This window comes from Astyanax mexicanus, chromosome 6, assembly GCF_023375975.1.
Source record: "Astyanax mexicanus isolate ESR-SI-001 chromosome 6, AstMex3_surface, whole genome shotgun sequence".
In the NCBI taxonomy this organism is placed as follows: domain Eukaryota; kingdom Metazoa; phylum Chordata; class Actinopteri; order Characiformes; family Acestrorhamphidae; genus Astyanax; species Astyanax mexicanus.
The window spans coordinates 10,711,618-10,737,641 of record NC_064413.1 but is presented as its reverse complement, the minus strand read 5'-3'; the positions used below and the strand labels follow the sequence as shown (position 1 = coordinate 10,737,641).

Here is a 26,024-nt window from a genome sequence, read left to right as displayed (position 1 = left end):
CACACAGACCACCAAACATCACAAACAAACAAAACACACAGACCACCAACAGCACACAAACCACACAGACCACCATACCACACAGATCACGAAAACACACAGACCACCTACAGCAGACAGACCACCTACAGCACACAGACCACCAAACATCACAAACAACCAAAACACACAGACCACCTACAGCACACAAACCACACAGACCACCAAACCACACAGATCACCAAAACACACAGACCACCGACAGCAGACAGACCACCTACAGCACACAGACCACTCCACCATCAAACCACACAGACCAACAAAACACACAGACCACCTACAGCACACAGACCACCAAAAAACACAGGCCACCAAAACACACAGGCCGCCAAAACACACAGGCCAAAAAAACACACAGACCGCCAAACATCACAAACAACCAAAACACACAGAGCACCTACAGCACACAGACCACCAAATCACACAGACCACCTACAGCACTCAGACCACCTACAGCACACAGACCACCAAAACACACAGACCACCAAAACACACAGACCACCTACAGCACACAAACCACCTAACCACACAGACCACCAAACCACACAGATCACCAAAACACACAGACCACCTACAGCGGACAGACCACCTACAGCACACAGACCACTCCACCATCAAACCACACAGACCACCAAAACACACAGACCACTTAAAGCAAACAGACCAACTACAGCACACAGACCACCAAAACACACAGACCACCTACAGCACACAAACCACCTACAGCACTCAGACCACCTACAGCACAAAGACCACCAAAACACACAGACCACCTACAGCACACAAACCACCAAACCACACAGACCACCAAACCACACAGACCACCTACAGCACAAAGACTACAGCACACAGACCACTCCACCATCAAACCACACAGACCACCAAAACACACAGACCACCTACAACACACAGATCACCAAAACACACAGACCACCTACAGCGGACAGACCACCTACAGCACACAGACCACTCCACCATCAAACCACAAAGACCACCAAAACACACAGACCACCAAAATACACAGACCACTTACAGCAAACAGACCAACAAAACGCATAGACCACCTACAGCACTCAGACCACCTACAGCACACAGACCACCTACAGCACACAGACCACCAAAACACACAGACCACCTACAGCACACAAACCACCAAACCACACAGACCACTAAACCACACAGACCACCTACAGCACAAAGACCACCTACAGCACACAGACCACTCCACCATCAAACCACAAAGACCACCAAAAGACACAGACCACCTACAACACACAGACCAACAAAACACACAGACCAAAACACTGAACACTATTAAAATCACTGTACAGGATATAACTCTATAAATCACTGTTCCCTTCTGGCATTCTTTTCTTACCAGAGACTGTAAAAAAGATGGACGCCGTGTAGCCGTTTCCATTCATTCATTGAAAATGAAGCCAAAATCTTCCACTATGTTGGTGATCCTGAAACCTGAGTCTGCACAGTAGAGACCAGAGGAGGGAGAAAAACTGTGGAGAGACAGCCTACACATTTAAATAAACCCGCCCTTGAGGGCTGCCTCGTCCCACCCATACAGTCATTGGTCCCACCCCGGCTAGGTGTAACCCAGCCCTTTTACAATAACCACACCTTTTAGAATAGAGCTGAATAACGTTTTAAAAACGGATTCTGTGGGAATATAAAAAAAACTGACAATATAAGCAGAGGTTACATTAGCTGTTGCATTTAAATAATGGAGGTAGAATTACAGTATATTGGAAAAAACATGATTAAAAGTTGTTTGTTCTGCCATTGAAACCTATGGGGATGGGTGGAGTTACACAGCAGGGGGCAGCCGACATGTGGTGGCTTCACTTTTGAGAGACCATGCTCTGTCCAGCTATACACAGTCTATGGTTCTTACCAACAGATGTTATGAATCTAATTTACAATTGAGATGAGTTGGTAATGCAGTAAATGCCCATAAACCCCTGTTATAGGAGAAAAAAAACATTTATTGGTGTGTGTGTGTGTGTGTGTGTGTGTGTTTGTTTGTGTGTGTTTGTGTGTAGTTCCGGTTGGTGGTGAAGACTGCGTTGAAGCTGCTGCTGGTGTTTGTGGAGTACACTGAACCCAATGCTGCTCTACTAATCCAGGCTGTAAACACCGTCGACAACAAACGAGGTAACACACACATACACCCTTACACACACTCATACACACCAACATCTCTTCTTATGAGGCCAGTGTAGCTAAGATGTAATAGAAGTTAGCGAAGTGTTATAAACAATCCATCTATTATCTCAAAATAATAAATAATTTTCACAAAATTTGGATTTATGAGGTCTTTTGACACTGATGCTGTGGTGTTCTTTACATGTCCCGCTATATAGTATACATTTTTATATACATACATAAATATGAGTGGGCATATGGAGAGATTTTGGAAAAAAGTGGAAAGTCATCTGTCTGATTACTGCAGTAACAGACAGAAGATACACTGTTAATACTTGGGGACAGACGGTCTGCAAGTAAAGGTATGATTGTTATGGTGAAACTTGCTGGGTAACTTTGAGTGTGATGTGCAGGGTGTAAGCTGTGGTCCAACGCCATGGAGATTCTGGATGAGAAGGACGGAGTGGACACTGAGCTGCTGGTGTACGCTATGACCCTCATAAACAAGGTCAGTGACCCAGTCTCAGCTTCACCAATAAAGCAGTAGTTTGATAATTTTTTGTGTGAACTCCAGTTACACTCTTCTTATCATGTTAGAATAGCATGATGAATTACTACATTACTTCTGTTATTTACCGTATTGACCACAATGACAAGGAGGCATGTTCTAAGAACATCAAGAAAACTTGACAGACTGTGTTCTAAGAACATGAGCAGTAATATTCAGAAAATGTACTAATAGCCAAATCTTCTGTAGAGGAGAAACAACACCAGAACATCCTGCCCCAGAGAAATGACTTGGCTCTGAATCTTGGGTGCTTGTAAGAGTTGTAGTATAGCTCTCAAGCTAACATCTTACCAAGAGCCTCACAACAAAACAAAATGACAGCTTTAGAGAATCTGTGGATTCTAACTCTGTGAGCTAACACTTATCTCGGTCTGGTCTGCAGACACTTGCAGGGCTCCCGGATCAGGACTCCTTCTACGACGTGGTGGACTGTCTGGAGGAGCAGGGCATTGAGGCTATTGTCCAGCGGCACCTGAGCAGAAAGGGCACGGACCTGGACCTGCTGGAGCAGTTCAACATCTACGAGGTTAGAGCTTACACGTATAATCTGTACCTGAAGAGAATGAACAGAAAAACTAAGCAGAGTTAAACCCACAGTTATGGCCAAAAGTATGTGGACACTTGACTGTCATACCTGTACGACTTGGACATCCCATTTCAAGGCTATGTCAGTGATACTGAACTTCTTCTAGCGCATGCCCGTTTAGATCGGTGACTGAATATAAGCATTGATACTGTGGATTAATTCCCTGCTGGCCGAAAAATGTCTGCAATGTTGTAACCTAAGTATCTCATTGAGTTTTACAGTGCAGATTAAAGAAACAGAAACCAGTTTGTCCAATAAGTCTATTATGTCCCAACAGTAAAAGTGCAGTCCATGTATTTTATTCCCAAACTATTAACATTTCCATCAAATGTCATCAAACAATATTACTCTTTGTTTACTCTGTTTATTACTGAGACCAACCAAAGCTTTTACGCTCCAGTTTAACCCCCAAGCTGCTACCAGAGTCATCATATACTCATTACAGACTTTCTGAAAAAAAAAAAAAATGGTAACACTTTATAATACTGTTCCATAGTTAATAGGTAAGCAGGAACTAGGGCTGCCACGATTAGTCGACTAGTCACGATTATGTCGACTATTAAAATAGTCGACGACTAATTTAATAGTCGATAAGTCGTTTGTTTTTTTTCTTTGTTTTTCTCTCCAAACTGCTGCGACTGCCTTTCTGTCCTGGACGCACATGCGCAGTAGTGGAAACCGGGGTAGGTAGTGGACGACATCTCAGGACATTATACAGACAGGCTCTGGTTTCATGGCTACCCCGCTACAGAACTCAAAAGTGTGGGATCACCAAGAAAATAAAAGTGAAACGCGTGCAATGCAATATCTGCAATGAAGAACTTGCCTTCCTCGGCAGCACAACCGCGATGCACGAGCACCTGAAAAGGAGGCATGTTGTGGCTGATTAAATGACGAAGAAGCTAAATTGCTATTTAGCTGCTAAAATTAGCGTAAACACAGCGTTAACTTAGTACTTAACTTAGTCATCTTGATAGCTTTAAAACAGAGGTCACTAACAGGCGGACCGCGATCCGAATCCGGACCCAGACGTTGTCACAAATGCCGTCCCAAACCGATAAACTACAGAGAAGGATTTCATTCTGACAGTGGCTTCTGTTTTCAGTGCTTTTCGGTGCAGTAAACTCACAGATCAGTCATGTGTGGTGTAAAATCACCAAACGCTCTCCTCTGCCAATCAGATCTGTGCAGACCGCTGCCCTGTGTACGGTAATGTACACAATATCTGGACAGAGAGGCATTTTTTATTAATATACTTTTTTTTCATAATAGTTCAAACAACCTCACGGTTGAGATGTTTCATAAATGCCAGTGCCTTTATTTGCCAATCCTTATTTTACACAGTTGTTTACACTTTATGCTAAACAGTAAAATAATTGTCTGTTACAACAAGCTGCATATTTCATTAAAGGTTTAATGAACTATGATTTTAATTGTTTTTATTTTTAGTTAGCATATAGCTGAAATCTAATGTTGGTTGTATAATAGCAGCTGCATTCTATTGTGATAAACTGTGTTTTATATTCAATTAACGTATGATCCGATTAGTCGACTAATCATAAAAAATAATCGGTGATTAGTCGACTATAAAAATAATCGTTTGTGGCAGCCCTAGCAGGAACTAATTAATAGTGCTGCATTAACACCTAAATATTTTCTATAAAGTACCAGGGAGTACTGAATAATTACTTAGTATATAGTACTGAACTAATATTTATAGTAGTTCACAATTAACTCCACATTAATTACTGAGACTTACATATCTCCCGGAGAACTACTTACTAATTATGTCTCCTGTATAATAACTATTCATTAATTACTGCTCAAATCAACATTAACTACTGAAAACCATTACATGCCACCTGGTGAACTATAGATCTTAATCAGTCTACACAAATAATTATTTGATCAGTGGTGATATTAAAGTCAGTGACACCACTTATCATATATTAACCTTACTTACCTTAGTATCCTCAATATCTTCCAAATGTTACACACACTGAAATGTGCAGTAATCTGCTTAACCCCCATTTTTGTATTCTATGTGTTCTTCATAGATAATTAATAAGGTGTCCCTGTCTTCTTTTTTTGAGGAGTTACCAGCAGCACATGGTAACCCATTACTAATAACTGAGGAGTTCCTGTGTTCCTCTTTAGGAGTTACTGCAGATCATATCACAGTATTATAAAGTGAGAAACATGGTAACTAATTACTAATTACTGGAGAGTTACTGCAGATCAGAACACAGTATTACAAAGGGAAATATACATTAATAATAATAATAATAATAATAATAATAATAATAAAAATAATAATAATAACACACATTTAACCTAGCTAACTAATACACACATTTAACCTAATTAACTAACACACACACACATACACATTTAAACTAGAACACTAACCCACACATTAACTAGTTAAGTTAACGTGGCTAGAAAACAAACACAGATAACCTAGCTAACTAACACACATTTACACTAGCTAACTAACACACACATAACCTAGCTAACTAACACACACATAACCTAGCTAACTAACACACACATAACCTAGCTAACTAACACGCACATAACCTAGCTAACTAACACACATTTACACTAGCTAACTAACACACACATAACCTAGCTAACTAACACACATTTACACTAGCTAACTAACACACACATAACCTAGCTAACTAACACACATTTACACTAGCTAACTAACACACACATAACCTAGCTAACTAACACACACATAACCTAGCTAACTAACACACACATAACCTAGCTAACTAACACGCACATAACCTAGCTAACTAACACACATTTACACTAGCTAACTAACACACACATAACCTAGCTAACTAACACACATTTACACTAGCTAACTAACACACACATAACCTAGCTAACTAACACACATTTACACTAGCTAACTAACACACACATAACCTAGCTAACTAACACACACATAACCTAGCTAACTAACACACACATAACCTAGCTAACTAACACGCACATAACCTAGCTAACTAACACACATTTACACTAGCTAACTAACACACACATAACCTAGCTAACTAACACACATTTACACTAGCTAACTAACACACACATAACCTAGCTAACTAACACACACATAACCTAGCTAACTAACACACACATAACCTAGCTAACTAACACGCACATAACCTAGCTAACTAACACACATTTACACTAGCTAACTAACACACACATAACCTAGCTAACTAACACACATTTACACTAGCTAACTAACACACACATAACCTAGCTAACTAACACACACATAACCTAGCTAACTAACACACACATAACCTAGCTAACTAACACACATTTACACTAGCTAACTAACACACACATAACCTAGCTAACTAACACACACATAACCTAGCTAACTAACACACATTTACACTAGCTAACTAACACACACATAACCTAGCTAACTAACACACATTTACACTAGCTAACTAACACACACATAACCTAGCTAACTAACACACATTTACACTAGCTAACTAACACACACATAACCTAGCTAACTAACACACACATAACCTAGCTAACTAACACACATTTACACTAGCTAACTAACACACACACATAACCTAGCTAACTTAGCTGGCTAACACTAACTACACACACAACATAGCTAACTTAGCTAGCTAACACACATCCTAAAGCTGTTTAACAACCCACAAAGAGTCCTACTCTGATCCGGGGGTAAAATAAGCTGTAAAAGATCTCAATATCTTGATTACTAGTTTATTTTCAATCAAATACAGAAATATGAAAGCAGCAGTTTCTCTTAACCCTCCAGCAGCAGCAGCACAGCAGAGAATTTACACAAAGGACCAGGAGATCTGAGTCTGCTGTGAATTTACCATAATTATCCTAAAAATGCTGAAAAAATCTCTGTGAGACTGCAAAGGCTGAAGATGCACTTTTATAAGGCTGATACCTAGTATTAAAGCAATGATTATTAAATTATTACAGTCATTCTTAGAGTCTTGGATGCCTTCTGGAGAACTTTATTTAATGTCTCCTATGTATTCATATTATGTTATAATGTTTTTTTTTTCTCCAAAAATGGGAGTTAAGCAGAGTAATACACACTGTAGTATTTTACTATATGTTGCTAATATTTGGAAGGAACTGAGGATAATAAGTTAATTAAGGTTACCACTACTACACATGGTGTCACTTGCTTAATTCAAATATGCCTTTAATTATTATGCATTTAAGTCAGATATGCCTTTAGACTGATTTAGATCTATAGTTGGTGGCATGGTGGAATGTAAGGTGGCATGTAAGGGTTTTCAGTAGTTAATGTTAATTTGAGCAGTGTCCTGCGCATTGCCCTGCTCTGCAATGCCCTGCTAACTGGCCTCCCGGCCTGCGTAGTAAAACCACTCCAAATGATCCAGAATACAGCAGCACGTCTGGTCTGCAACCAACCAAAACGGGCACATGTCACCCCGCTGCTCATTAAGCTCCACTGGCTACCAGTTGATGCTCGCATCAAATTCAAAACTCTTACAATCGCCTACAAGGTGATGACAGAACAGGCTCCTTCCTACCTGCACTCACTCCTAAAGGCTTACGCTACCTCCCGGCCGCTGCGCTCCTCCAATGAATGTCGTCTCGCTTTGCCAAACACTCACACAAAGCAATCCAGACTGTTCTCATACAGAGTTCCCCAATGGTGGAACAAACTACCTTCCACTACCAGATCAGGAGAATCTCTCACTATCTTTAAGAGACTCCTGAAGACAGAGCTCTTCAAAGAGCACTTACTCTCCTAACACCTCTAACACACTAACTACTAACCCCATTTCCTTCTTCCCCTCCTTCACTTCTCTATCCCTTTATTTCCCTTCGACCTCCTTTAAGCCCTATCTAAAAATGGGTTATCTTAATTCCTATTACTTTTGTACTTCATTATTGTAAGTCGCTTTGGACAAAAGCGTCTGCCAAATGTAATGTAATGTAATTAATAAATAGTTATTATAAAGGAGACATAATTAGTAAGTAGTTCTCCAGGAGATAGGAGTAATCAGGAGTCTCCAGGAGTCTCCAGGAGTCTCAGTAATTAATGTGGAGTTAACTGTGAACTACTATAAATATTAGTTCTATCTACTGAGTAATTATTCAGTACTCCCTGGTAGTTAATAGAAAATATTTAGGTGTTAATGCAGCACTATTAATTAGTTCCTGCTTAGTTATCTATTAACTATGGAACAGTATTATAAAGTGTTACCAAAAAAACTGTAAAGATTAATACTGTTAGTGAGCTTGACAGGCAAGTGCACCACATAATAAAATGATTAACTAGCTGGGTTATCTACCTGACAGTCTCAACTACAACTTAGCTACTACATTTAACGCAGATGATCAGTCTGTTCCAACCAAGGCTGTCAATCACTTAATTCCTCAGTGTGGCCCACCTTGTTAAGATATAGCACAATAAGGTTAACTGATTTCTAGGGGGGAGTAAAAATGCTGTAATAACATAAAAAACTAACTGTTGAAACTGTGGGATACTGTATAAGACAAGACAGTTCAGAGAAGAAAATGAGATAGAAAATGGGCAGGGCTATATTGTCATTGAAACATATGTGGAGGTGGGTGTAACTACCCATGACACCACAACTAAGTGCTAAATTTGAGGTGACTTCACTGTTGAGAGACCTGCCTCTGTTTATGTTTATTACTATAACTCTGTGTAATATTTAACAGATAAACTGATTAGTAGATCCAGGTTGTAACAGGTTCAATAGAGTATAGACCAACAGTATGGTCTGATACTGCAGTATAAAAGATTATACAGGTTATAATCAGCCTGCTTATAAAGACCCTCATCAGGCTGTTCTGATCCCCAGATGACTCTTCATCACGAGGATGGTGATGATGAAACGGCTCCGCCCCCCGTGGGCCGGAAGGACCGCCGTAGGGCGAGTTTGTGCGGGACGCTGGAGAGGCGGGGTCTGGAGCGTAGGCGAAGCCGCAGACATTCGTTACAGAGCGGCAAGGGCACCGCCTCTGCTCCCGCCTCTCCCTGCCATAGCCACGCCCCTAGTTTCCTGCCATTTAATGGTCAGAGGACAGAGGACATCACAGAGAGGTGAGAACCCTCAGTCTAATCTAACACTAACACTTCGATTCCTTACATGGTTCTCTAATTTACTCACTCATCAGAAGAGGATTTATCACTTTAATCACTTTCATCTGAATAGTACTTCCGGCAGGATGTTAATGTTTTATCTGTATAAATGTACTTTGTAATTTTTCTCTGCAGTTTTGTGGTAGAAGGTACTAAGGGTGTTGGTTCTCAGTGCAGATGTATTATAATGAGTAAAGCTAAGTTGGACCTTGAGACGAGGCAGGATTTACCTCATTTCTTTTCATTAGCTAATATTCCCCACCTGCTGCCATTAACCAGCGCTGCCCTGACACACCTTAACCCTCTGTCTGCCTGTGGATTTTCTTGCTGCGTGAGTGTAAATATACCTGTATTATGAAGGGATACTGCTGGGGTTCTGCTGGAGTTCTAGTGGGTTCCATTGTTGCGGTGTTGTGATGTGAGTCTTCATGTAAATACACCGAAAGATCTGCAACAACAGTAGAAATAACCGCAAACTCAAACGGCATTACCTGCATACAGCAACAGAGGGAGCTCTTCACACTGGAGACTATGCTGGTGCGACATAATGAGTTAAGAGGACTAGCGAGGTAGAGTGAGGTCGAGAGATGTAGAGTGAGGTAGAGTGAAGTCAACAGATGTAGAGTGAGGTAGAGTGAGGTCGAGAGATGTAGAGTGAGGTAGAGTGAAGTCAACAGATGTAGAGTGAGGTAGAGTGAGGTCGAGAGATGTAGAGTGAGGTAGAGTGAAGTCGACAGATGTAGAGTGAGGTAGAGTGAGGTCGAGAGATGTAGAGTGAGGTAGAGTGAAGTCGACAGATGTAGAGTGAGGTAGAGTGAGGTCGAGAGATGTAGAGTGAGGTACATTGAAGTCGAGAGATGTAGAGTGAAGTCGAGAGATGTAGAATGAGGTCGAGAGATGTAGAGTGAGGTAGAGTGAAGTCGAGAGATGTAGAGTGAGGTAGAGTGAGGTCGAGAGATGTAGAGTGAGGTCGAGAGATGTAGAGTGAGGTAGAGTGAAATCGACAGATGTAGAGTGAGGTCGAGAGATGTAGAGTGAGGTAGAGTGAAGTCGAGAGATGTAGAGTGAGGTAGAGTGAGGTCGAGAGATGTAGAGTGAGGTCGAGAGATGTAGAGTGAGGTAGAGTGAGGTCGAGAGATGTAGTGTGAGGTAGAGTGAAGTCGAGAGATGTAGAGTGAGGTAGAGTAAGGTCGAGAGATGTAGAGTGAGGTCGAGAGATGTAGAGTGAGGTAGAGTAAGGTCGAGAGATGTAGAGTGAGGTCGAGAGATGTAGAGTGAGGTAGAGTAAGGTCGAGAGATGTAGAATGAGGTAGAGTGAAGTCGAGAGATGTAGAGTGAGGTAGAGTGAAGTCGAGAGATGTAGAGTGAGGTCGAGAGATGTAGAGTGAGGTAGAGTAAGGTCGAGAGATGTAGAGTGAGGTCGAGAGATGTAGAGTGAGGTAGAGTAAGGTCGAGAGATGTAGAATGAGGTAGAGTGAACTCGAGAGATGTAGAGTGAGGTAGAGTGAAGTCGAGAGATGTAGAGTGAGGTCGAGAGATGTAGAGTGAGGTAGAGTAAGGTCGAGAGATGTAGAATGAGGTAGAGTGAAGTTGAGAGATGTAGAGTGAGGTAGAGTGAAGTCGAGAGATGTAGAGTGAGGTCGAGAGATGTAGAGTGAGGTAGAGTGAGGTCAAGAGATGTAGAGTGAGGTCGAGAGTTGTAGAGTGAGGTCTAAAGATGTAGAGTGAGGTAGAGTGATGTTGAGAGATGTAGTGTGAGGTAGAGTGAAGTCGAGAGATGTAGAGTGAGGTAGAGTAAGGTCAAGAGATGTAGAGTGAGGTCGAGAGATGTAGAGTGAGGTAGAGTAAGGTTGAGAGATGTAGGGTGAGGTAGAGTGAAGTTGAGAGATGTAGAGTGAGGTCGAGAGATGTAGAGTGAGGTAGAGTAAGGTCGAGAGATGTAGAATGAGGTAGAGTGAAGTCAACAGATGTGGAGTGAGGTAGAGTGAGGTCGAGAGATGTAGAGTGAGGTAGAGTGAAGTCGACAGATGTAGAGTGAGGTAGAGTGAGGTCGAGAGATGTAGCGTGAGGTAGAGTGAAGTCGACAGATGTAGAGTGAGGTCGAGAGATGTAGAGAGAGATAGATTGAAGTCGACAGATGTAGAGTGAGGTAGATTGAAGTCGACAGATGTAGAGTGAGGTAGAGTGAAGTCGAGAGATGTAGAGTGAGGTCGAGAGATGTAGAGTGAGGTAGAGTGAAGTCGAGAGATGTAGAGTGAGGTAGAGTGTTGTCAAGAGATGTAGAGTGAGGTAGAGTGAGGTTGAGAGATGTAGAGTGAGGTAGAGTGAAGTCGACAGATGTAGAGTGAGGTAGAGTGAGGTCGAGAGATGTAGAGTGAGGTAGAGTGAAGTTGACAGATGTAGAGAGAGGTAGAGTGAGGTCGAGAGATGTAGAGTGAGGTAGAGTGAGGTCGAGAGATGTAGAGTGAGGTAGAGTGAAGTCGACAGATGTAGAGTGAGGTAGAGTGAGGTCGAGAGATGTAGCGTGAGGTAGAGTGAAGTCGACAGATGTAGAGTGAGGTCGAGAGATGTAGAGTGAGGTAGATTGAAGTCGACAGATGTAGAGTGAGTTAGATTGAAGTCGACAGATGTAGAGTGAGGTAGAGTGAAGTCGAGAGATGAAGAGTGAGGTCTAGAGATGTAGAGTGAGGTAGAGTGAAGTCGAGAGATGTAGAGTGAGGTAGAGTGAGGTCGAGAGATGTAGAGTGAGGTAGAGTGAAGTAGACAGATGTAGAGTGAGGTAGAGTGAGGTCGAGAGATGTAGAGTGAGGTAGAGTAAGGTCGAGAGATGTAGAGTGAGGTAGAGTGAAGTTGAGAGATGTAGAGTGAGGTCGAGAGATGTAGAGTGAGGTCGAGAGATGTAGAGTGAGGTCGAGAGATGTAGAGTGAGGTAGAGTGAGGTCGAGAGATGTAGAGTGAGGTAGAGTAAGGTCAAGAGATGTAGAGTATGGTCGAGAGATGTTGAGTGAGGTCGAGAGATGTAGAGTGAAGTCGAGAGATGTAGAGTGAGGTAGAGTAAGGTCGAGAGATGTAGAGTGAAGTAGAGTGAAGTTGAGAGATGTAGAGTGAGGTTGAGAGATGTAGAGTGAGGTAGAGTGAAGTCGAGAGATTTAGAGTGAGGTAGAGTGAGGTCGAGAGATGTAGAGTGAGGTAGAGTGAGGTCAAGAGATGTAGAGTGAGGTCGAGAGATGTAGAGTGAGGTAGAGTGAGGTAGAGTAAGGTCGAGAGATGTAGAGTATGGTCGAGAGATGTAGAGTGAGGTAGAGTGAGGTCGAGAGATGTTGAGTGAGGTCTAGAGATGTAGAGTGAGGTCGAGAGATGTAGAGTGAGGTAGAGTGAGGTCGAGAGATGTAGAGTGAGGTAGAGTAAGGTCGAGAGATGTAGAGTATGGTCGAGAGCTGTAGAGTGAGGTAGAGTGAGGTCGAGAGATGTAGAGTGAGGTAAAGTGAAGTCGAGAGATGTAGAGTGAGGTAGAGTGAGGTCGGGAGATGTAGAGTGAGGTAGAGTGAGTTCAAGAGATGTAGATTGAGGTTGAGAGATGTAGAGTGAGGTCGAGAGATGTAGACTGAGGTAGAGTGAGGTAGAGTAAGGTCGAGAGATGTAGAGTATGGTCAAGAGATGTAGAGTGAGGTAGAGTGAGGTTGAGAGATGTAGAGTGAGGTTTAGAGATGTAGAGTGAAGTCGAGAGATGTAGAGTGAGGTCTAGAGATGTAGAGTGAGGTAGAGTAAGGTCGAGAGATGTAGAGTATGGTCGAGAGCTGTAGAGTGAGGTAGAGTAAGGTCGAGAGATGTAGAGTGAGGTAGAGTGAAGTTGAGAGATGTAGAGTGAGGTAGAGTAAAGTCAAGAGATGTAGAGTAAGGTCGAGAGATGTAGAGTGAGGTCGAGAGATGTAGAGTGAGGTAGAGTAAGGTCGAGAGATGTAGAGTGAGGTAGAGTGAAGTCGAGAGATGTAGAGTGAGGTAGAGTAAGGTCGAGAGATGTAGAGAGATGTAGAGTGAGGTCGAGAGATGTAGAGTGAGGTCGAGAGATGTAGAGTGAGGTCTAGAGATGTAGAGTGAGGTAGAGTGAGGTCGAGAGATGTAGAGTGAGGTAGAGTGAAGTTAAGAGATGTAGAGTGAGGTAGAGTGAAGTCGAGAGATGTAGAGTGAGGTAGAGTGAAGTCGAGAGATGTAGAGTGAGGTAGAGTAAGGTCGAGAGATGTAGAGTGAGGTAGAGTAAGGTCGAGAGATGTAGAGTGAGGTAGAGTAAGGTCGAGAGATGTAGAATGAGGTAGAGTGAAGTCGAGAGATGTAGAGTGAGGTAGAGTGAAGTCGAGAGATGTAGAGTGAGGTAGAGTAAGGTCGAGAGATGTAGAGTGAGGTAGAGTGAAGTTGAGAGATGTAGAGTGAGGTCGAGAGATGTAGAGTGAGGTCGAGAGATGTAGAGTGAGGTCGAGAGATGTAGAGTGAGGTCAAGAGATGTAGAGTGAGGTAGAGTGAGGTCGAGAGATGTAGAGTGAGGTAGAGTAAGGTCAAGAGATGTAGAGTATGGTCGAGAGATGTTGAGTGAGGTCGAGAGATGTAGAGTGAAGTCGAGAGATGTAGAGTGAGGTAGAGTAAGGTCGAGAGATGTAGAGTAAGGTAGAGTGAAGTTGAGAGATGTAGAGTGAGGTCGAGAGATGTAGAGTGAGGTAGAGTGAAGTCGAGAGATTTAGAGTGAGGTAGAGTGAGGTCGAGAGATGTAGAGTGAGGTAGAGTGAGGTCAAGAGATGTAGAGTGAGGTCGAGAGATGTAGAGTGAGGTAGAGTGAGGTAGAGTAAGGTCGAGAGATGTAGAGTATGGTCGAGAGATTTAGAGTGAGGTAGAGTGAGGTCGAGAGATGTTGAGTGAGGTCTAGAGATGTAGAGTGAGGTCGAGAGATGTAGAGTGAGGTAGAGTGAGGTCGAGAGATGTAGAGTGAGGTAGAGTAAGGTCGAGAGATGTAGAGTATGGTCGAGAGCTGTAGAGTGAGGTAGAGTGAGGTCGAGAGATGTAGAGTGAGGTAAAGTGAAGTCGAGAGATGTAGAGTGAGGTAGAGTGAGGTCGGGAGATGTAGAGTGAGGTAGAGTGAGGTCAAGAGATGTAGATTGAGGTTGAGAGATGTAGAGTGAGGTAGAGTGAGGTCGAGAGATGTAGACTGAGGTAGAGTGAGGTAGAGTAAGGTCGAGAGATGTAGAGTGAGGTAGAGTGAGGTTGAGAGATGTAGAGTGAGGTTTAGAGATGTAGAGTGAGGTAGAGTGAAGTCGAGAGATGTAGAGTGAGGTCTAGAGATGTAGAGTGAGGTAGAGTGAGGTCGAGAGATGTAGAGTGAGGTAGATTAAGGTCGAGAGATGTAGAGTGAGGTAGAGTGAAGTTGAGAGATGTAGAGTAAGGTTGAGAGATGTAGAGTGAGGTCGAGAGATGTAGAGTGAGGTAGAGTGAAGTCGAGAGATGTAGAGTGAGGTCGAGAGATGTAGAGTGAGGTAGAGTGAAGTCGAGAGATGTAGAGTGAGGTAGAGTGAAGTTAAATGAGGTTTAGTAAGGTAGAGTGAGGTAGAATTAGGGCACAGTGAGGTAGAGTGAGTCATAGTGAGTCATGCTTCACTGCGTAATGTTCACACCTGAATTTTATACGGCACACTTATGAACAGGTCACCCAGAAACCATCATAATACCAGGATTAAATGGATCTCAGTCTGACTGGTGGTCTATGTTTGTTTATTCATGTAGTGTATCTGTGTGTATCTGTGTGCGTATTTGTGTGTGTGGGATGATGAGCTGTGGGATGATGTCTGTTATCTGTGTGCAATATTCCTTCTCTTTCATCATTCCCCGCTCTGTCTTCCCTTTCCCTCCATCCTTCCCTCAATCCCTCCATCCTTCCCTCAATCCCTCCATCCGCTACAGAGAGGAGGAGGAGGAGGAGGAGGAGGAGGAGGAAGAGGAGGAGGAACTTCTCTCTAGACAGGGATCTGGCAGGTACTCTAGAGTAGACACTCAGGATCAATAGAGATCAATAGATAGAGAATATTTAGGCCGGTAACAATAACCAATAACCTATAACTGATAACTAATAACTTATTGTGGCTGATGGGGACATCAATATATGAAATTTTGTATTTTGTTGTGGGTGATACAAATATGAGTTCATATTTATTAGTTTTAAGATGAGGTTGCTCTGTAAAGTTTTGAGAATGTAATTAATTTACAGTTGAATCAGATTTGACTAATTTACAGATAGCATTGTTTAATAAAATTAATTAAATAAAATGTTCTGTTTTTTCCCTTTTTTCCATACTCAATTTCTAAAATAACAAAAGTTCAATTTATGTAACCATGCAAATATCCAAACTGTTCTCAAAAAATCTGACTATTCATTTGACATATTGCTCCATTAAATTCTAAATAAAATGATAAATATTCTGTTTAGCAGCTTTCATAATAAATGCTAAGCCAGCAGTAATATTATTTTTTTTTTATTAATTTGTTTGGTTGGTTGTTTTTTGGAAAATGTTATAAAAAAATTTTATCTTAATGTTTTTTAATGTTTTTTTTTTCTTGAATAAAGGAATTTATACTGTATCTAATAATATGGAAGTATGGATGTGTGGATGTGCGCTGGATAGATTTTAGCTGGTTTTTAGATGTAAAATATTATATCTGCTAGCTGTTGTTTTGGAATTTCTGTGCTGGGGGAGACCTAGTCTGAATTGCTGATTATTTAGAATCTAACATTTTAAAATGATCACATTTGAAGCACAGTTACTAAATTGCACATGGTTGCAGAGATTCCTTTAATTATTTAACTCAGAGGTCACCACCTGATGGGAATATTGGTTGTAGTTATTGGCTCTAGTTCCAGTGTCAGGCAGATATCTTTTATCAGGGAATATGTTGTGAACTCTTCCTCTGAAATGCTTAACTAGACTGTCTACTTTAGGTCTTCCAACTAACAAAAATGTTCCGTTAGCATTCAAATATGCTGAAAAGTAAATATATATAGAGACAGAGCACTTTAGAACTTCATGTCATCCCATCCTTACACTTTTAGTGAACATCAGACAAATAAAAACTGCAATTAATGCCAACGTTTTCTGTATGCATTTGCTATTTTAACTAAATATTTATATATATTTCTCAAAAGATAGATTTATTTTATATGAAACTCCAATTTAAACACGTCCCCTACACTGTGAAAAAATGTGCTGTGAAATTAACAGTGAGTAACTGGCAGTAATTGACAAGTAATTTACTGTGAAATAAAATCACAGTACCTAACTGGCAGTAGTTAAACAGTAATTCACTGTGAACCAAAATCAAATCACAGTAACTAACTGGCAGAAACGTAACAGTAAGTTACTGTAAAAACAAAAATTACAGTAAAAAAAAACTGCCAGCTAAATAGTAGATTAGTCTCTAAAAATGATTCATGCATACTGTAATTTTGTGTATCATTGTATTGGTCAGATTTTGCAAAAAAAAAAAAAAATGGGTATTGTGTTTTTATGTACATAAGTGTTTTCACAACAGAATGATATTTTACTGTTTTATTCTGCAGTCAGTATTAAATCACTGTTAAACATAAGCATTTATTTAATGCCCTGTACTGCATGACATTATTTATTATTCGACAAAAACTGCAGATACACAGCAAACAATACTCTTTAACTAATTTTATCTTCAGTATGTGAAAAATAACATGGTTATTAATCTAATTGTTTTGCCAGTCAAACTCTGAAGTCCCTTGTGAAAGAAATGATGCATGGATTCATATCTGATGTTTTCCACTTTACAGTTCTTCCAGTTTTCTGGCTTTTCTTGAACTTTTCACTGCACTTGCTGGAGTCAGGATTCATTCTGACAAGAAATCAAACAGAAATTAAAATGAAAATTAATATATACAGAATTACCAAACTGGTTTGTTAAGCACCTCATGTTAGTAAGAGGCTCTCAGGGCAAGGCAAATGTTTTATAAAAAAATAAAATTATAGGAAAATATAGGACAAATGCAGAATATTTAAGAGCAAGTTTTCAAAGTTAAACAGGCCAGGCTGGCAAACATTTCACAATCCAATTTAGCTTAGTTTTTTTTTTTTTTTTTTTTGCAGCTTGCTTTTTTATTTAACAACTTTTCAAACTTCTTCTACTTCTACTTCTTCCTCTTCTTCTTCAGGTTGTAGGTCGGTTGAATCCAAAATAAATCCAAATGACTACTACCCCCTTTTGATTGTTCATTAGTGGATTATTACAGTGTATTACTGTAATTTTCTACAGTAGTGTAATTATTACTGTGATTTTTTTACAGTAGTAGGATTATTACTGTGATTTCATCATTTTCAAGGTAGGATTTTGTGGTTTTGACCACAGTATAATACTGTAAAAGTATTTAAAGTAGTTAATTGTGCAGGAACACAGTATACTACTGTGGATTTCACAGCATTTTTTACAGTGTAAATAAAATTAGCTAAAAAACAATAATTTCAAATTCAACAGATGCGTATACACTTTTCATGTCTGGACGTGGACTTCCGCCCAATGCCGGCTGGAATAGGCTCCAACAGCAGTGGAACTGTGTTCTTTGGATTGAAGTAGTTCCAGTCGATATTTTTTTTTTTGTTGAATGCAGTCGTCACAGCAAAAAGCTTTCTCTGGATAGTAGAGACAGTAACTCTAACAAAAGAAGAATACACTCTTTAATACCCTTGATTTCAGAAGAAACACTGATTTCCCAATACTTTTGTCCATATAGTGTATGCATTAAATGCTATTGAAATTATTACCAAGCAGAAAGGAATGCTAAACCTGTATTTTTTGGCGCAATAACCTCCTGAGACCTGAGCTTTCTCCTATCTATTTGTGAAGTATAAAAACTAAACTTATTAAACTTTATTTGGACAGAAAGCAAAACACAACGCTGTTATTAATAATTAATAAAATAATTAGTGTGTAGTTCATCCTGGTGGTCATGCTGCTGAACAGTCTTTGTGAAAGTGAAATCAGGATGGGCAGGTGTGTGGGATCCGGCGACACATCGGACCCTCCTGCCCACTCAAGGCTGAACTATTGTGTCACTTCCTGCAGCTGGATGGCGCCGGCCGTAGTGATTGAAGAGGAGGTTCCTAGCTTGTGTTTGCCCTTTAAATGCATGGCCAGCCTCATGCCTGTTGGTGCCAACCCCAAACTGCAGCACGGTGGCCGTTCAGGAACTCCGGTGGTCTCCAGAGAACCGGTGTCCTCCGCTCCATTAACTCCTGATTTGGGCCCCTATGCCCTGTCCCCCAGCCTCTCCTCCTGGGCCTCCGTTAGGTCCCTGGGAGCCCTCCCTTCTGGGGGTTCCTCCGTCACCTCCTCTGCCTCCACCTCCCCCAGCGAAGACCCCACCTCGCCTGCCCCCCTCCCACCTTCGTCCCCTCCCCCTCTCTCCTCCTGCCCCTCAGACTCGGACCAGGTGCCCATGCAGGTCCAGAGGGGTCGAGACCCAGAAAAGTGCTCCAGGTAGAGCAGACAGACATACAAACCCCTTGCCGCCCACAGGTCACGGCCTCTCTGCTCCCTTTAGCCTAAGCAGCTGACAAGTTCTAAAACCTTGCGAGAGATAATAACGCTAATCGATGCAATTAGCATTGTCAACCATTAGCTGAGAACAGCCATAGCTGCAGAGTTACACAACAATAAAGCAAAGTTGTGTAATCAGTTGGGGGAGGAGCCATTATAGGGCACCAGATAGGGTGGGTCGTAATGAAATGGATGTTTAAATACTATACTATAATAAAGTTTGTGTTAAATGCATTTTAAAATAAAAAAAATTGGAAAGAATTTTTACACCTGCACATCCATGTGGATTATCCTGATCCGAATTTGTATAATCCTGAGGAATCAGGGGAGGGGTTTTATCTTAGCAGTGTGGAGTGGCTTTCCTGTGAATGGCGAGGGTTGTTATGTTCTGCCACTTTCATCAAACCTGCATTCTGGCTGCTTTCACACCATGCATATTTTCAGTTTATGCACCTCCCAGAGCTCTGAAAATCATGTAGTGTTTAAATTAAAGGGGCACTCTGTATAAAAATCAAAGTACTCATCATTGGATCTACAGTGAACATGCCTACAACACCTCCTACTAAAATGCAAAGTTTCACTAGAGCAAAATTTACCAGTTAAAATACTAAAATCTCTTTTCTAATGTTGACTTGAAGGTGGGGGAAGCTTTATTTTATATTTTTATGCTGCTCATCCTCTAGTTGCTCATCAGTGGGTAAAGGATGCTGTCCACAGGACACTGCCACAGTGACACTGAGGTGTTGGGGTCCTGAGCATTGAAGAACAGGGAGAAAGGAGGATAATAATAAAGTATGAAGAAAAACAGATACAGTCTGTAATTATAGAACTGAAAAGTGTGCTAGATGATCAGTGGAGCTGATACATTAATATATGAATTATGGGTGTAGAAACAAGGAGATGGTCATAATGTTATGTTTGCTCAGTGTATTTACAGTATAAGCCTTCGTGTTAAGGTTTATACTAGCATTCCCATTGTCCGTGTGGGATGTTTGGGTAATGCAAGCTGAGTAATGTAGTAAAAAAGAACAAAAAAATCATGTGGCTCAGGCTCGCAACCCTCCACAGTAAAATTTAAACAGCATAAAGTAGCATGTTCAGGCTGGAATGCCCCTTTAATACTGTCCAGCAGTGCTGTGGTAAATACTGAGGAAATGCTATCAGCTCAATAAAACGCGATGTTCTCACAGTCTCTGGATAATGTTGGATGATGGAAAAAGACCGAAGGTTTCAAACACAAAGCCATCCCAGCTGCTGGAGAGGGGGCACTCCCCGGAGGGCGCTAACTTTCACTGACGTTTACAACTCATCTGCCTTTTATTGTAGCGCCGGGCTGTAAGTTACGGCAGGTATAGAGGGAGATGTATTGGAAGGTGCCTACAATATCCATCTCGCAAACCTCCATCTGAAGACGAGAGCACATCGGGGGGACGGCTCCGGCATGTTTCTCCCATTACGCAGCAGCTTCCCTGCCAAGTAAAGTGAATCAAGGTTACAGAAGCTGCTCGGCTCTACAGGGGGCTGTTATAAACAAGCTAAATTACTGCAGTTCAGCTCTGATCCCGCAGCTATTTAAAGAAATCTTGTAGGTCAGCTTATTCAAACCTTATAAAACCCCCCGATTCTTTACTGGGTTCAGACTTTTGGAGTCTGGGTCATGCAAATGCTTTGGCTTTTTTCAAATAAAATCATATCACATAACATGTACACAGTGGTGTGGAAAACTGTTTGTGAAAAAAGTAAACATAAAAAACACTTTTTAAATGTAGATTTTATTTATTAAGAGAAAAACTATGTAGACCAATCTAACCCTTTGTGAAAAAGTGTTACCCCCCAGGAATTAACTGTGATTAATCACACTTTTTGGAAATGTTGAGTTCAATTTCAATATTAACTGATTACTGCCGGACCTGTAGAATAAAAAAAACACTTAAACAGAACCTGTCTGTTGAACATGAAGCAGCTAAAATATCTCACACAGCAACACATTATGCTACAGTTTAAAAAAAGTTATAAAAACATATAAGAAAACAAAGTCGTTGATCATCTATCAGTCTGGAAAAGATTATAAAGTCATTTCTAAGGCTTTAGGACTCACAATGAGAGCTATTATTCACAAATAGAGAAACCATGGAACAATGTTGAACCTTCCCAGGAGTGACCAGCTGACCAGAATTATTCTAAAAGGGCATGGGCAGCTCATCCAGGAGGTCACAAAAGAACCTAGAACAACATCTAAAAAACTGCAGGTCTCACTTGCTTCACTTAAGGCCAGTGGTAATTATGTAATAATAAGAAAGAGACTGGTCAAAAATGGTCTACATGGGAGAGTTCCAAGGCAAAAAACACTGCTGACCAAAAAAATACAAAATGGTCCATCACACACTTGCAAGAAAAAGTATCTCTATCAATCTTGGTGATCCCCCAGACTTTGGCTAAATATTCTTTGCATGGATATGAACATGGAACATGGACATGGAAAAAGAACATCATACTAAATGTAAAACATGGTGGTGGTAGTGTGGTCTGCTTTGTTACTTCAGGTCCTGGACAACTTGCTGTAATTGATGGAACCAGGAATTCTGCTGTTTACCAGACAATCCTGAAGAAGAAAATATCAGGCCATCTGTTCATAATGTCCTGCAGCAGGACAATGATCCAAAGCACACAAACAAGTCACCTCTGAATGGCTTAAAAAAACGAGATGAGTTAGTCAGTGTGATTGAGGCCCCGTCCACAGGAACCCGGGTATTGAAAAAAAAAAACTGAGGTTTTTGTCTCCGTTTTGGCCTTCCGTCCACACGAAAACTGCGTTTCCGGTCACTGAAAACGAAGGTTTTCGAAAATGCCTCCCAAGGTGGAGATTTTTGAAAACTCACACAGAGAGTCTGCGCATGTCTGCTCTTCATTTTCGATCGGGAGGGGACTCTTTTCGGCACAACAACAGCAAACTCTGGCCGTTTAAAGCATATTTACACCCAGCTGATCCAAATAATGAACTAACTTCCCTCTCTGACCCAACAGCGCGGAATTACCCAGAACCAGCTGTAAATGCTGAACGCGTTTTACTAGTGCAGCTGAGAGCAGTGATAGTGGCGTGTTTGACTGTTCTACACACTACTCTATCAGTATGAGCTTTAATTATACTGCTTCAACACCAACCTGGATACACTGACAGACCAGCTACACCAGCAAACTCAAAATACATAATTTACTGTTACTGGAGCTCCTCATCTAGTCTGTTTATTCCACAGCCTCTCTGGATTTTACAGCGGGTCAGTAATGTGGGTTACAGTGATTTGTTTATAGATTCTGATAAATTATATTATGCAGTAAAAAATTAAGTTGTTTGGTGTTTGTTTCTCGTTGTTAAGTACATAAAGCCACGTTAAGATTTGTCACTATAACAGACTCCAGTAAAAAGAAGCATTAAGCATTTTTAAGTGTTTTTGACTCTGTGGTTCTTCAGTTAACGTTAGCTGGGTTAGCTCTGTGGTTTTGGAGTAGCTCAGTGAGGGCAGATAGTTAGTTGATAAGCTAGTTGTTAGTTGATTAGTTGGATCAGGTGTGTTGTAATCAGTATAAACCAGTGACCGTAAAGCCTGAAACAGGGACAGGACCTGGACTGGTTCTGTTCTCTCTGCAATGTGTGGATTAATAACATGTACACAGTTTAATTTAATGTAACTCTCAAAATATTTTACACAGTGGAGGTAACGTTACTAAAATGCGCTGCGCTGAGGTCACAAACCTTACCGCAAACGGTAAAAAATTGTTGGGACAATTAAAAAAATATGCAGTTTTTGCTAAGGAATGACGAGAAAACGTCCAAATGTCTACAGAATCGCTGTTCATTTTAGCGTTTTAAGTGGTATGGCGTTTCCGTGTGGACGGGGATATTTCTCAAAACTCTGCTCTTGTGGACGAAGATATTTTTAAAAACGGAGACAAAAACCTCAGTTTTTAAAAATATCCGGCTTCGTGTGGACGGGGCATTAGTCTCTGTAGCATTATCTTGAACAGGTGGTTCATGCTAGAAAACCTTCTAATGTGTTTAAATTAAAACAATTTTGTAAAGAATAGTGGACCAAAATTCCTCCAAAGAGATGTGAAAGTCTCATTGCCAGTTATCAGTAAAGATTGATTGCAGTTGTTGCTGCCAAGAGTGGCACAGCCAAGTTATTAGATTTAGGGGCAAACACTTTTTTCACACAGGACTAGATTAGTTTGGGTAGTTTTTTCCTTTAATAAATAAAATTATAATTTAAAAAAGTGCTTTTTATATTTACTCAGGTTATCTTTGTCTGATATTAAAGTTTGCAAAAATATTTTGAAACCACTATAACAACAATTTTAATGAGTTCAGTTCAGCCTACAGCAGTGTATTTCCACCCATTCAGTCTAGAGTAGTTTAGCTTCACCAAATCAGCCCTTTTATTAAAATTGGTCTCACTTTGATTCACTTTCCAAGCTTCTGTGCCTGCTTCCGTCTGCTACATCTTCCTGCAGAACCCTTCAGTACTTCCTCTGCCGCTAAAGCTCGTCCAAATCTCTGCATTCGGACTAATGCAGTCTTTTCTGTTCTGTCTCCTGTGCTCAGTCTCTCAGATGTTAGGTACCTAAACACATCCTGCTCCTCATGGGCCAGATCCACCTTTACTGTGGGCAGGTAAGCGCAATAACAGGGTTCCAGCAAGAAGGTGGGCGAGAAGTGATGGGTTATATATGCAAACATATAACCCTGTTAGTGGTTCTGCAGCGGAGAACCTTTCACTACTTTCAGTGGAACAGATGGGGTTGGGGTCGAAATGCTCAGATAAAGTTTTACCTCAAAAAGAACCACATTGATTTTCCTTTCATTGTAGTCTCTCAGGTCGCCCTAGCCTAGCCTAGCTTTTAAGACTGAAACAAGAACAGTTTTTTACCAATTCAAGAGTCTCACTATATAGTTTTGCTCTCCTCTCTAGATGCTCTGCACATGATGTGAGATTAGCACATGACTCACCTTCAAGCAGTAAATCAGCTGATTGCATTTAGCATTTAATAGTAGCATTTGTTTGCGAAACTAAATTATACTATATAACTATATAGCATTTTTTTTATTGACAATGATTACATTTGTGGGATAATATTCCTAGGCATTATTTAATTTTACCATAGCAACTGCTTAGAAACAGTATACCAACCACTTGAAACACCAAAGCAACCACAGCTGATACCACACAGCAATACCACAGCAACCACCTAGCAAACACAGCTGATACCACAAAGCAACACCACAGCAACCACACAGCAATTTTATAGCAACCACAGCAGCCTCATAGCAACAGCTCAGCAGCCACTTCGAACTGCATAGCAACAATATGTCACTATCCTGTCATTTTCTAAGGAACTCAGGATATCATCCCTAAACAAACCCCACAGCAACCACCTGGGATAGCATATCAACCGCCTTGCTACTGGACAGCAGTCACTTCAGACACCATCGCAACCACCTAAAAGCAGTATTCAGCTGTTTGGTGAAATAAAGCATCTTTTCTGTTTTTCTGTTATTCAGTAGACAGACAAACTACTCCGCCACCTTCCCTGGCAGATCATCCAGCATATCCAGCGCCCCATCCACCCCCTTCAGTCGCTTCATATCTACAGCAGGATCACCTGTAGACAGCAAACCCGACAGGTGACACAAGCTTTTCTCTCATCAGTATGTGACTTCCAGTAAAGAGGGTTAATGAATTACACTGGTAGCTTATCAAAATCCAAATACTTACTTTTATTTGCATATATCAAAATAAAAACCTTCTTGTTAAACATAAACCTATGACCTATATACATATTATCAATATAAATCAATACAACAAAGGGCAGAGCTTCTTATTCTTTTCTCAAATTTATCAGATTAAAACGTTAAATTAGTAAATAAATAAAGTGCTTCTACCAGGATAAAGAATACAAAAAGCCTTCATATACATGAACATGATATCCCCGTCAAATAAACAAACCTAAAGGTCTCATCGACTATAAATAACTTAGTTACAACATAAACTACAAAAGTGCTTCAGCCAGAATAAGGAAAATATTGTATGTAGTGGAACTGCTTGGGGTGGTGGAACAGATGTGTTACCGCTGCTTGTTGGCTTCACTCTCCGGCACAATTTGGAGCAAGCTGAAGTCTGAAGTTTAACAGACCTTCAAAAGCAAAACCAAATCCTCACCACTGAATTAGTCCTCCCGCCTTTAACTATTTCTAATGCTTAATCAATTGTGAAAGCTTGTGCATTGCCGTCAGGGGCACTCATTCTGCATCTAAAATGTCCCGCGCTGCAGCCGAGCCGAGCCAATCCGAGACTAGCAGAACCGAGCCTAGCCTAGCCGAGCCGAGCCTAGCCTAGCCATCTTATCTGGTGCATGCTTGTGTGATTACGTCATCACGCACTGACGTAGCCTGGCTACGGAGGCTGATGGTGTTTACAGCTCTGCTTGAATACAGTAAACTGAAGGCAGTAAAAACGCCTGTCCGTGATTATGTAAATAATATATATATCGAAATATCACAAAAATGATATCACCGTTATTCAAACATTTCTTATTGCGATACATGCTGATATCAAATTATTGTCCAGGCCTAATCTGACCAGTTAGCACTAAAACTATGGAGGCAGATGTATTTAAAAATGATGGAAGCCTACACCCCACCAATTTGCACTTAGGCTATGAGGAATATGTAGCAAAAATGTAATTAGAAGCGTATTACCCACCAATTATCACTGGAGCTATGAGGCTAATTATACTACAGTGAGTGCAGTCCTATACCCTTCAGATTATTGCTTACGCTATAAGGTGTAATGTAGTTTTGAAAGCAAGCCTAGAGTCCACCAATTAGCTCTGGGGCTCTGAGGCTATTTTAGCTTAAA

General features: G+C 41.0%; 1 protein-coding gene and 1 long non-coding RNA gene across 3 annotated transcripts in view; both read left to right on the top strand.

The window, feature by feature from the left end:
* Window positions 1-26,024, top strand: part of fhod3b (formin homology 2 domain containing 3b) — a 403,456-nt gene that overhangs the window by 222,785 nt on the left and 154,647 nt on the right. The window contains exons 7-14 of one of the 2 annotated variants that reach the window (XM_049480538.1): window positions 2,094-2,205; window positions 2,610-2,704; window positions 3,147-3,290; window positions 9,239-9,480; window positions 15,463-15,534; window positions 18,637-19,050; window positions 23,711-23,779; window positions 24,671-24,790. In XM_049480538.1, coding sequence (XP_049336495.1) covers window positions 2,094-2,205; window positions 2,610-2,704; window positions 3,147-3,290; window positions 9,239-9,480; window positions 15,463-15,534; window positions 18,637-19,050; window positions 23,711-23,779; window positions 24,671-24,790 — 1,268 coding nt within the window. Of the gene's footprint in view, window positions 1-2,093; window positions 2,206-2,609; window positions 2,705-3,146; window positions 3,291-9,238; window positions 9,481-15,462; window positions 15,535-16,366; window positions 16,369-18,636; window positions 19,051-23,710; window positions 23,780-24,667; window positions 24,791-26,024 lie in introns of both variants that reach the window. The other variant, XM_049480537.1, reaches the window with a different exon arrangement.
* Window positions 13,532-14,716, top strand: LOC125802447 (uncharacterized). Its single transcript, XR_007439584.1, has 3 exons — window positions 13,532-13,578; window positions 13,859-13,888; window positions 14,689-14,716. It is a non-coding gene; the product is annotated as an uncharacterized LOC125802447 (long non-coding RNA).